Source organism: Zosterops lateralis (assembly GCF_965231275.1).
Source record: "Zosterops lateralis genome assembly, chromosome: 10".
Taxonomy (NCBI): Eukaryota; Metazoa; Chordata; class Aves; order Passeriformes; family Zosteropidae; genus Zosterops; species Zosterops lateralis.
This window is the reverse complement of record NC_139770.1, coordinates 24,210,116-24,223,554: the sequence shown is the minus strand read 5'-3', so window position 1 is coordinate 24,223,554 and position 13,439 is coordinate 24,210,116. Positions and strand designations below refer to the sequence as shown.

The following is a 13,439-nucleotide window of genomic DNA, read 5'->3' as shown; positions in this document are numbered from 1 at the left end:
GAGCTGTGGCGTGATATTTAGCAGATGCCTTCAGCACTTGGCATGCTGATCACTTGCACACTCCAGACTGGCAGGGGCACCTAATCTTTGAAGTCTGGAGCTCACATTCATCTTTAGCCATAAAGGTCAGCCCTGCATTCCTTGCATCCCCCCAAACTCCCATTAAGTTTAATAGGAGTGTGGAGCATGCGAGGCATGCAGGATCAGGATCGCTCTCAGTCTTCCTGATATTGCCAGTGCGGCATGTACACAATTTCCAAACTTAGCTAATTAATTGCACCATACAGTGAAGGCAGAAGGCTGTCACAGGGCTTTTGAATTGTTTCTTTTATTACAATAAAGTTACAACAAATGTTCCACAGCTTTACTGGGAACATCATGTTTTACAGATACTTCCATGCTGTGTTTCAGGATATCATGTCAGCTGTGCTGCACTATGTACGAGGTATCTGGCAAACTAAACAAGCATAAACATGCAACCACAAACATGTGCCTAGGACCAGACTAAAAACAGATGTTTCCAGGAAATGTAAAAGATGTTTGGCATGTTTTAAGCTTATACTTTCAGCTTGTCTGCATTTGAATAAGTCCCATATTAATAAAAACAAAATGACAAAACCTTTTCTTGCAAATGACTGATTGATTAATGAAAGTACTGTTGAATCACATGAGGTTTGTTAGCTTAGATTATTTTTTCCCAAGGAAAAGATGGATCGTTCCTGCTTGACATTTACCATGGCAGGAGCTGAGCCAGTTCTATGTGTGGGTTTACTTTTAAACCTAGAACCAATACAGTTGTATCGTGGCTCCTGAAAACCCTGCTATGGCCACTGCATATCAAAAACCAAACACATACAGCGACAGGTTTCCTTAGAGCAGGACAGCTGAGATAATGTCCTGTTCTCTCCATACATTGATATATTGCACTCAGATATGCAATATAAAAGACTAAAAGATTGCTTGGGAAAAGGGGAAAGAGCTAAGTGTGGCTTCTAGGCACCTGACACCTCAAACTGTCTCGTGCTTGTTCCTGCCTTCTCCTTATTGCCTTTGAATTAGTTCCTGAAAGTTCCAGCCAGTGTTATTTCTTTAGGAGAGTGGGTATGGCTCTCAGACGGAAGAATTTGCATCCAGAATGCACAAAATGTGCAAGGAAATAAAGTAGTTCCCTCAGTGGTCCACAGTGAATGACAATCTGCCAAAGATCACACAGAGCTTAACATAGAATTAAAACATGGACATAGATAATCCTGGTCCCAATTTATGATTATCCCCCCCTCATTCTTTAAAAAAAGAGAAACTTCTTAAAAAGAGAAATGGAAAGATCTCAGAATTAAACTGGGACATATCAGCTTATCCCCATAAACTTATCCCACAGGTCTTCTGGAAAGGCTGGCCTGAACCTATTGCCACTCAGGAGTTCAGTGGAGAGAGTGGACTGTGCACTTGAAACTCCTAGAGTTCTTTCTTTTTCTGATTAAAGATTTTTTTTTTTTTTTTTTTTTTTTTTTTTTTTTTTTTTTTTTTTTTTTTTTTTTACCTCTTAACACCAGGGTTCCATGAAAAGGTGTGTGGGGAAAAGGCTTCTCTGGACACCATGTTCTCAGGCTGAAGCAGAAAATGGTAGAACAGTGCATACAGAGCTGTTCATTGCTCCCTTCTTCTGGCTCCCCAAAGCATACATTACCCCCACCTTTTACTGACTGGTGTTACACAGATAACAATAACAGACTCCAGAATTTGGAGAACTGCACCACGAGTTATCATAGTTTAGGAGTTCTCACATTCCCATTTCCACAGCATTCTTGTTTCAATTTGTCTGCTGCAGCTGTAACTGGAAATAATTAGTGCTGGTCTTAATGTCAAGATAATGGATTATTTGGAAATTGTTGGTACATTTTATGGTGACAGCATTGTTTTGCAATTTCAGAGCTTCTTCCTTTGAATATGTAAAAGTAATTTCAGCTTTTGCTACCCAAGGTGATAAAAAGCTAATAATAACACTGCAGCATCTACTGTAATTTAAGAGCCTGTTCCACCAAGTTGCACCTAGCTTTAATTTTCTTATGAAGCTGTCAGCCAAACCCAAGCCTGTGATTGAAGGGAAAATTATCAAGCAACTGAGCTCCAATGTGGAGAGTAACTGCAGGTGCTGACCAGTTCACTTCAGACCTGCATTATGAGTGTCATTACACCCATGATGAGGCATCCAAGATCAAGGCATTAATTTGCTATTGTAGATGCTGACAGTCTGTCTTTTCAAAGCACAGTGTTTGCATGAAAGTCTAGAAAGAAATAGACATATCTGACTTGATGTAATTAATATGGGGAAAGCAGAAATAAACAATCTCTGCTGCTTTTGTCTCCCCAAATAGCTGGATTGAAAGTTCTCTCTAGCAGCTCCTGGTTAAAACTGATGGAAACGTGTCCAGAAGCCCCATGTTATGGGCACGGTGGATTGATGAGCATGGATTCTCTGCTGTCAGTGCCCTGCTCCATTAGGAACCAGGCTGCTGTAATTAACATTTACAGGACTGGTCTGGCAAATCTCTCTGGTTTGTTTTTATTCAGCCTCCCCTCCCAGGGGCTGAACCCCTGTCTAGTGAGAGCATCTGCAGCCTTGGAGGCACTCAGGCTGTTGGGCAGCCATGAGCACAGTGCCTGACGAGCAGAGGTCCAGTGATTTACCACCACAGAGAAAGGACTGAGCTCAGATCAGATCAAGAGAAAGACAAAAATGGAAGGAGGGTTTTGTTAAGTAGCTGAACTTGTTCATCCCTTAGCAGGACTGTAGAAAACATGACCAGATTAAAGCAGACCCTGCTGGTACCGCTCACTAGAGAACAATAACATGCAAGTACACCAGTAAATAGTTATATCTTTGATAATCACTAGCAGGAGCAAACTGCAAATCATTTGGGCTAGGAAGGGGGAACTGAGAGCTCGGGTGCCAATATGACTTGAACTTGTGTCTGATGACCCAGTAATAACCTAAAGAAATTATATTGGCATTGTCTTGCCCCAGTATCTTTACTACCTCCGATTCAGGTGTACTTTATGTGACTGAATGCATTTGAAAGGCACAATCAGCCCACACTATAGGAGAGGTTTCCTGTTCCTAAATTAGATGTCAGTGACAGTTTTGGTTCCCCTGTCACCCTAAGCTGGTCTCTCTGAGGAGCAGTATTGATCCATGGAGGTGTTTATGAGCAGCTCGTGCCGTCGGAGCGGTGCGCGCGTTCCCGGGCAGCAATCTGCGGTTACATCTCGGAGGGGAAGATAATCCTGAACACTCTAAACAGTGAGGTCAAGTCATTTTCATTCTGTGTTTTGTTTATGCTGTCAAGATGTGAATTTAGCAGCAGTTAACGTAGATGAGAGTTCAGCTAAGGAAGTGGACTCAATCCCCTGGACTAAGTGAGCTGTAATCACGGGGCCTGGAGGAGCTCTGAGCCATTCTCAGTGACCCCAGCAGACCCTGGCCTGGGCAAGAGTCCTGAAAGGCTGCTCAGAAAGGCTGCTTTGGCAGTCAGCTGCCTTCACTAAGCACCCTTTTCGGCAGGATTTGAATATTCTCACTGAAAGCCTGCAGGAGGGAACACACAGCTACTGCTGCAGGGGCTGTATCACCACCATGGTGCAGTGGTAAATAAACAGCACAGAACAATATTCCTGTGACAGTGTCCAAAGGCCATCCCATTGTCAGGCTGAGGTGAGCTGAAGCCCTCTGAGAGTTTAACCACTCCATTTCTGGAAAGGAGAGAGGGACTGAGGTGGAAAGAAGTTTCTAGTGATGGAGAAAGCTTCTTATGGGCAGCCATAAAGCCTTTAAAACACAGAAGATAAATAGGAGAACAGACCAAAGCTGTGGGGCTTGGTGGGTTGGTTTTATGAAGTCATACTCTGGGGGCTGGATTCATGGGTGCTGAACATCTGGGGTTTGCTGTGTTGAGACTGAAGTTTCATTTCTGTGCTAGTCTTCACACTAACACTTTTTTCTTTCCTAGCATGATCAGTACTTTTTTGCCTTTTGAATGTCAGTAGTAGACTGAATATAACCATCTCTGACTCAGAGAAAAAGATTTAAGGGGAAAAGCTCATTTAACTCAGAGTCTCAGCCAAAATCGTGGAGTGAGTAAGCAACAGGAACTCTTAGGAAACTGGAATAAAAACAGGAAATCTTTATACTGCTGAAATTTCTGCCTTAGAATCCAAATAGAGGATTGAAAAAGATTTCGAACTGAATTGAAAGTTAAGCTATTTTTGTTTATTTTTAAGAAAGGAAAAAACAGAGCATTTCAAATAAAATGCCAGTTTTGCACAATTAGATCCCAAATTAGAATTGGCCATGAATAGCATCGGAAGATCCTCTGCTGTGAAGACAGAGAGAATTCAGAATGGAGTGCTTCCCCTGGAAAGGATAAAGGCAGAATTTTCTAATGTATTATTTAACGCTTGTTATGTAGTGCATTAAGCAGTCACTGAGAGGAAAGCTTTTAAAAACCAACAGTCTCTCTGATAGCATTAAATCTTACCTTAGATTTTTGTTAAAGTCAATAGTGGGAAAATAAACGAATTAATACATTTCAGTCTGCCCGATTTATAGACGCCAATCAAGTTACAATGCTGGACATGGCCAGCTGAAAGAGGGGAATAGATTTACCTGAGTGAGGTCTTAATTTAATCAGCTGGCCCCAGAGAGCTGAAGTCAGCAGGCTGGGATGATATAAGAGGCAGCAGAGAAATAGTGCCTTTACTGCAGTTGCAAAGGAGAGTGACAGTGATGGAAAGGACTCAAGGCAGTGTCAGAACACACCTATTTCCATGATTTATTCTTAATTTACTTTAATGACAGTCTGAAGGTTGTCCATTTTTCTTTAAATATCCTCAGAATACTGATATTTTCTAAACATTTTGAGCATGCTTTTTCTCTCCTCCTTTCTGTGAGCTCCACTGCAAGTTGGAATCACAGAGGAGCTCTGCCTGCACTTTGCCATAAAGAATTTCGAGCACAATGTCAGAATACCCTTTTCCCAAAGTATGCCTTGCCAGCTGCTGTCCCTTCACTGCAGTCCCTCTTGAGTCAGGTGTAGGAATCACACATTCCTCCAGAATTAATGTTGATATTATGGTAAAATGGAGGAATTCATTGCATTTCTTTTACAGTTTATTCTGGCAAAAGAACAATGTGTGCTTTCCCAATACAATAGCTCATTTTTAGTATCAAGTGAATTTATTGATGGTTGTTCAGAACTACTGACATGCAGACAATGATCTCAGATTGCATTTACATTTCTGGAATACTTTCCATCTTCCCAGTTTCTGCCAGGAACTTGCTTCTGTGATTCAGAGTTTTCATTTTAAGATTGGACTGCTGTTTCATCTGCATTACAAATCCATGCCTTTTGCTTTCTTTTGTATGTGAACTGCATTCATTAGTATCACAAATCCTTTAAACTTGGACCTGAACATTTATTGTTAATTATAAATTCTTCCAGGTAGGCATTTGTTCTTTCTGAGCACTCAGGTATGCTTTTATAGATTGACTATAAAATCATCATTCCTTCAGTAGATGGAATTGTTTGTTTGTTTGTTTGTTTTTCTCCACAATGCCAATGAGAGGATTTAAGTGCAATATGGTCTCAGTAATATTTGCAAATAGCTTGGAAATGTCTTCATAACCAAAGATTTATTATTTTCTCCCTTTAAAAGAAAATCCATGTTTTTGCAATAAAGGACTACTCCTACTTTCTTCTGAACCCAATTCTTTATATGAAAATACATGGAATTGTCTCAAAATGCATCTGGAGGGAGAAGTCTTCCAGTGCTTAAAGGAGACTTACAAAAAGGGGGGAGAGTGACCCTTTACACAGGCAGAGAGTGAAAAGGATGAGGGGTAATGATTTTAAATGAAAAGAGGAGAGATTTAGGCTAGATACTAGGAGGAAGTTCTGTACTCAGAGGGTGGGGAGGCCTTGGCACAGGGTACCCAGAGCAGCTGTGGCTGCCCCATCCCTGGAAGTGTCCAAGGCCAGGTTGGATGGAGCTTGGAGCAACCTGGAATAGTGAAAGATGTCCCTGCCCATGGCGGAGGGTGAAACAAGGTGAACTTTAAGGTCTTTTTCAAACCAAACCATTCTGGGATGCTGTTAAGTCAATGTCCAACCTCCTGCAGCAACCCACCAGCCTGGAGGGTGTTTCGCTGTGACATGTTAGAAAACCACTCAATCCTAACACCATCCTAAAGAATGAGCTGGTTCCCAGCCCAGGTGAAACTGAAGGTACTTTCTGTGAGAGAAGATCAGGTTCTGAGCCCAGCCACTGCAATGCAGAATACCTATTATTCTGCTCAGGCTGTGTCTGTGAGTAGCCAAGGAGACCCAGGCAGGCAGAGACTTGTTGAGCAAAACAGTGGGTGCTGAGCCCACCTAAAACATGAGTGCAAGTGCCCCATCAGTCTCCATTCATGTTTCAGTTATTCAGAGTGAATGTACAGCATGTTCCAGCTGTATTTTTAATATTTTAAAATGTTCAAAAGATATGTGATTAATCTCATGTTCACTTTCATGTTTTCAGATATACTGAAGGACAAGAAAACCCATCCAGAAAACAGAAATGAACCAAAACCAACTGTGAAAAAGATTGACACCACGACCACCACAAGCACTGTCAAGTCATCCTCCAAACACAGTGTAACTGGAAGTGGGAGCCGCCCAGCCCTGAGTGCCTCCCTTGCTGTGCTGGCAGCACTGACAGTTCTGTGGCACTGTCCCCTGTAGCTGCATTGCTCTGCAGATGCTGTGCTAGTGCTCCTGGTTACTGTCATTGATACCTGCAGCCTTACCCAATGGAAACAAATGGAAATGGCTCTCTAGTTATGATTTGTTAGGATAAATAAGAAGTGAAATGCTGGAGTTGGCAGATACCAAGTGTCATGACTTACAGTGTCTGAAGATAGCCTTTGGCAAAGCCCACCCGAGGTACAGCAAGGATGATCACAAGGGTCTGAGTAGCTTAAGTTATGGGGTAGAAATAACTGAAGACACAGAAATTGTGTATGTGTGTTTTACTGTTTTTTATCAATTTTGTTTGCTAGAATCTGACTGGCTGTTGTTTATTTGTTTAATTTTTTTTCTGGTAAGTTATATGAATGGTCAGTCTTCAAATTCAAAGCAATCCATACTTTGTTTTTTTTCTAAGTGAACAGCTCACAAGCTGTGCTGCAGTTGATAGAATCAGAACGTTATGGGGTTGGGATGGACCCTAAAAATCATCAAGTCCCACCCTCCCTGCCATGGCAGAGACACCTCCCGCCAGCCCAGGTACCAGGTTGCCCCCCTGTACAGTGAAATGCTCTCCACCAGCTTGATGAAATTCCTGAGTGGTCAAGAAGATCAAAGCATGTTTGAAACTTGTTTTCACTCTTATTGTTTAGATTGTAGGAAGCAACATAAAAACATATGGTGTGTCTAATGTATCAGTATAGTTGCCTTAACTGTGGAAAAAATAGAACCACTTTGTTTACTGAGGGACATAGATAGTGAGTTTCCCTGCCCCACAAAATGTCATTATCAGATGCTTAAGCATATGCTCAAGGCTTATTGGATGAATGTCCAGCAAAGGGAAACATAAATAAACATAATAATGATTTATCCACTTGAATGCAGCTCTGTACAGAAAAAAAAAACCCACAGAAAAAAAAAAGATTATTCAGTTCAAACTTACTTTGCCTATGAGATGTTATATAGAAACCAACTTAAGTTTTCCATAAAGGTCCCAGAGATATAAATTATTGGGAACTCTCATTAGACACTAACTAGATTTTGTGCATTATGGATCTCTGAAATCAACTGTTTCATAAACTGTGTATTATTTAATTACATTTAATGTTTAAAATTTTGTATCACATTAGGTGTAAATGTAAAACATTCTGAAATCTAGAACATTCTCTGTTATGCTTCATCTTAATTGCTACCCTAGACAATGTCAAATGTGCATTATATTACAATGCTATTTTTTTTAAGTCAATGATACATTGATGCATTTTAACTTTTTGGATGAAAAAGTACTATAATTACTTCTAATGGGTTAAGAGTTAATGTGTGTTTTCCAACAACTGTTTACAGTGCCATTGAATATATGTATACAAACACAACTGTATGAATACAGTGATTAATATGATAAATATATGAAATGTTAGAATTGTTATATTTACTACATTTCATAACTATTACAACCGTTTAATGGCCATTTTCATGTTGTAGACTATTCTTATGTACAGTTTTGTAAGATTTAATGTAAAACACTTGCCTTTGGTTTTTTGTAAAACATCTCTTTGATACTTGGTGTTACCCAGTCACTGAGATTACTCAAAAGAAGAGCCCTGGATCTCACTAACCAGCTGCAGGCATTTTATTGGAAACTTGGATTATAGAAGCCTGACTCAAAGAAGGTGCCATGGGCCATGGTTACTGCTGGTTGTCACCACACAGGAGGGGACAATAGTACAGAACAAGCAGATACTAAGTGAACAGAGGCTCACTACACTTGCACATTTCCAGACAGTACCAGTGAACATGTGTAATTATGTTTGCAAAGGTGGGGCTTGAGTTTCAGTTCTAGTTTTGGTTCCTGGATCATATTTACGACATAAAGGTATGACCAGAACCATGGATGCACCCAGATGCAAAGGCAGCAACTCTAAAGTGACAGCAGCTAGATTTTCTAAAAGAATTCAATTTTACTGTTGAGACAAGAAGATGAAATGGAGAAGATACTTACATTAATATCAAGCTTTTTATACTTTAGCTCTGATTTCTCACAACAGTAAGGATATTAATGTCCCTAAGGAGTGCTTCCCAGTCCGATGAGTGAAAATCAGTTTTCCCACAAGTATTTAAATGGCTGTCCTGTGTTCTCCAGGGTTTGTGAGCTGCACCAGGCTATGGAACCATAATTAAAAATGCTGCTTCTTGTATTTATTTTTCGGTGCCCTTTGGAAAAGTGCTGTTTTACCTGCAGAGGTGTGCAGGTCCCATCATGTGTGCAGTGGAAGGACTCTGTAATACCTGGCACTCTTAGAGAATCCTGCACTGTGATTGTTGAGTCAGACAGGAGGGCTCTGTGCACACACAGAAATGTACCCTGGGTGCTCACACTCACCACCTGCCCCTCAGCTCCCACCAAGCACTCTGCCTTCACTAGAGCAGTTCCTGTCTGATGCTTGTCAGCCTGACTGCTGATGTAGTGTTCTCACACTTACGGTGCTCAGTCACCATTCAGGCACTGAGAGTGTCCATCAGGATTCCTATAGATAGCGGTTTCAAGGCTGGGCTTGATCCTGCCAGATGTCAGCTGTGCAGTTTGGAGTTTTCAGAGTCCTCACCTGCAGGGAGAGAACTCAAACAGCCAGAGCCAGGTGTGTTTCTGAGGTCTGCTCTGGGAATGGTTTTAGTGGCAATCTCATCTCACCAGCTGCGTGTTCAGCTGCAGCAGAGGGAGCTGCAGGAGCCCCTCAGGAGGCAAGTGTGCAATAATTCACCCAGGGGGTTACTTGTTGTTGCTAAATGTCATCATTGTGCTAAACAGAAACGCCTGAAAAATCAAGGGTTTAGATTTGGGGATTGGTTGGCAAATATTTGTATTCATCTCCCAAGCTAAACAAGACAACCATGTAAAAGTTTCTGTAACAAAACACAAGTTCAAATCATGGGGTGAGAAAGAATCCACTCATTTCATTGGACTCAACCAATATTTTGATAGACACAACTTGCTGCAAAATGAGGGAACAGGGCTCTACATCAATTAATACATTTCTTGCAAGAACAGTTCTACACTGTAAGATGAGTACTAGTCAAACCAGCGTGGAATATGTTGACAGTGAGCATCAAAAATGGTGCCATTTTAAAGGGCAATGCAGTTTATTTTTACTGGTGGTTTATGATATTTTTTCCCCTCAGGATCAGTTGCATTTACATATTTTAAAAAGAATGTTTTCCATCAGACAAACCATCTACACCAGCAAAGGCAAAACCAACTGGCTGTGTCAGATAAAGGAAGTATTCATTTTCAGATGAATAACATACCTGCTTTACAAAGTCTTAGTTTGTTACCCAGGACACTGTAATTACGATGTAATTACAAAGTTCTAAATTCAAAATACTTTTGAACTTGTCTATGTAATCTCAGTGTAAAACAAGGTACCAGTCTAAGAGCATTGCTGTAGCCTTGCCTAACAGTTACAAATTGTATTTAGCCACTGCTTTCTGATTGTTTATTGTTTTGCTTTGACTTTCCTTGAATATTTTGCTGTGCCTACATTTCTGAATGCCAGCATTAGAAAGTAACTGCTGTCATACATTTGTGAGTAAAATCAATGTACAATTTTCTGTTGGGAGTGATGCAGGCTTTTTACCAAATCAGACAAAGCTGCCATGGGTACAAGTTCTTAGTGTTTCACTGCTCTTCAGGCTCTGTGTTCCTGTAAGAGGCCCAGGTCTGTGGGTCTCCAGTGCCCGTCCTGGCTGTGAGAGCACCAGGGGGGATGAGTGTGGGTGGACAGAGCTGTGGGTGGCTGCAGGGTGCCAGGGCATGGCAGCCTCCAGCTGGCTGCTCTGAGCCCTGAGCCCAGTGTTCTCAGCTAATTTCAAGCAGCTTTTACATCTCTCCAAATCATCTCTTGGAGACTGGCCAGGCAAAGAGCAGCAGAGAATCAAGAGACTGCACTTTCAGACAACTTCACAGCCACCTGCTAGGAATTGGACTTTCTTTGCAGTTTAGATGCTTTACACAGTCTGGCCTCTCGCACTTTTTTCTGGCTTGCACATTGCAGTGCTGTGCCCTGTCTTCTAGTGCAACTGTGTTATTGCATAAGGAACTGTGATTCTGATCTCTCAGTAATGAACCTTTTGAGGTAAAAATGTCTGTCAGAGCTTGATAAGGGCACACAAATAATACTGTCCAGCTGTGTTAGCTTCAGAGGCTCTGTGCATGGGAATCTGGCTGTGAGATTCACATCTCTCTGATCTCCTAAATCAGATCTGTGATTAAAACAGCCCTATTCCCTTTTGACACCAAGACGTATAGAAAAAAATTAAATTTGACTCTCTCATCCTATGAGTCTTCTCCATGTTGTCCTAATGGATGTTGTGTACAGACTTGATTTTAAAATTACTCAAGCCTTTTTGCCCATATTTCCTGAGATATTCAGTATTGCACATTATTAGGTCTAAGCAAGGTCTATTCAAGTGAGAGGAGCTGAAACACACATTGAAGTGACATACTGAATAGGACAAAAACCCAGAAAGTTCCCACATTCCTGAATGGAGCTCTTTACATTAAACAGAGTTTACAGTCAAAAATTCCTAGCTAGCATGGTGTCAGAGGGATTTCAGCTTTTTGCTGAAAATTGATAAGCAGTCTACCCATTTTAAAGTGGAAATCAGTTGATATACATACTTTCCTCATGTCTCCTCATGTGGTCAAGTTTAGATCTGTAGGAGACATTCCCTATCTTGCCCACTGTAAATGCTTAAGGTTAAAACTGGCCATAAGTACAAAGCATTTATTTTTATTTATAGCATTTCACTACCCTCGGTACTTCTTGTAATGGCATATGGCACGTGTCAGTGAAAAGTGAAACATCTTCCAGTCAATGTAATTACTGTTCTGACATGTGTTAGTCAAAAAGAACACAAGTATATCTTCCTCCCATTGCCTCAGAAGTCTAGAATTATTCTCAATACTGCATTCTCTTCTGTTTGCATTGTCACTCTATAAATAATAACTACATTTGAATTGTATTAAGTATTAAGCCACCAAAAAAATAAATACTGGGCCAGAGATTGTAATAAATAGAGAATAAATTCAGGAAAAGATCCTGCATTTAACATAGAGAATACTACTAGAAAAGAAATCACCAATCATGGACTAGAACAATTTTTCAAGTCCCTCTCCCTTCTCCAGGTTCATCACCATCCCACCTTCACACTGCACAGCAGGAAACCAGCCTGCAGGAAGCTGGTACTGAATTCAGCAAAGTGAATTAAAACTATTGCTTCACAATGATATTTCCAATATCTTGCAGTGGATGTCCTCTTGCTGTTTGCAAGAATTCGTCCCAACTGCACGTGCAGCTGCTTCAGTCCTTGCTCAGGAAGCAGCTGCAGTTGCTGCAGCTTTCAGAGAAGGCTGCTGGACAGACCATGGCGCAATATTGCAACCATGTCACTGTCCTTAAAATAGTTTAAACCTAATGGTTTAGGCATTCTGGTCATAACACCACAAGGACTTACCCTGTGGAAATCCTGTAATACTCTTCCAGGAGAAGAGCACATCAAAGAGAGGCCACTGGTGCTCCCAGGATGGGCTTGAAGTGCTTCATTAAGTACCCACTAACAACCACTTTGGTCTCTTTTCTTCCATGCAGCAAGTGTTAATACCACCTTGCAAAATTATGCTGTTTGCACTTAATCATTTCAATTAATCTTTAGTAAATTACCCAGTACTTTGTAATTATAGTATTTGCAGTTAATTTAGTGCCATCTTAAAAATAATTAGTTGCATAATATAAGCAATTAATATTTATTCAGGTTTTTTTCTCTTGCAGGGGGATATATAAATTGTCCTCAGTGGCCTTTCTGTACACCTAATTAGCACCTGTTTGAATTACTCTATGGACATTTCATTTGAAGAATAAATGCATTGCTAGTTTTGTGAACTCCTTGCAAATACACAGTTGTAAAAATTACTTTCTAGGGGAATGCAAAAGCACGTTTTCATACATCTTCTGGGTTTATGAGCTAGGCTAGGCTTTCAGGCTCTTATACCTGAAATAGTTACTGACATTTTAAATGCAGTTAAAATGGAAGAAGTCTGATACCACTGTCCCATAATTAAGTACAGTATCCCAGATTTGTAGCCTGTTTTGTTCAGTAATGAAAAGGGAAAGCAGTAAGACCTCAAGAATATAGATACTAGTGTAATTTTCACATATTTGTGTACACATATACAGTTTAGAAGTTGAGAACACTGTGTTATACTTTTGGAAATTACGCCAGATTGCTTCAATCTTGCAAGGAAGCTTCTAGGTAAATAGTAATTTTCTATTTAAATGAACAGAATACTGAGAAAAATAATTTGATCTTTCTAAAAAGAAGATCTGAAAAAACTGTTTGCAATCTCCACATATACAAAATTGAGAAATCAAAAATAAAGATACTTTTCTGGAGATATGAAATGTTGGAACAGACTTTCAGCTCCTATAAATCAGTGCCGTTCCTTTGATTTCAGTTTAACAATGTAAATTTACCCTGATATACATATCTAGCCCAAGAATTGGGAATTCCTGCAAATCTTTATGCAGGTGCAGAAAATCAAGAGTAACTGCAGGGATTAAAAAATTTGCTTAAATTTGCATTACCCCAGCCAGTGATCAGACA

The 13,439-nt window shown here is 40.4% G+C and overlaps 1 protein-coding gene across 1 annotated transcript in view; it reads left to right on the top strand.

Moving 5' to 3' along the window:
- Positions 1 to 8,764, top strand: part of LOC310913389 (glypican-5-like) — a gene marked incomplete at its 5' end in the record, with an annotated part of 336,550 nt that extends 327,786 nt beyond the window's left edge. The window contains one exon of the mRNA XM_083868783.1: positions 6,577 to 8,764. Within this exon, the coding sequence (XP_083724909.1) occupies positions 6,577 to 6,779 (203 nt within the window). The 3' untranslated portion in view covers positions 6,780 to 8,764. The remainder of the gene's footprint in view (positions 1 to 6,576) is intronic.
- Between the last annotated feature and the right edge of the window lie 4,675 nt (positions 8,765 to 13,439).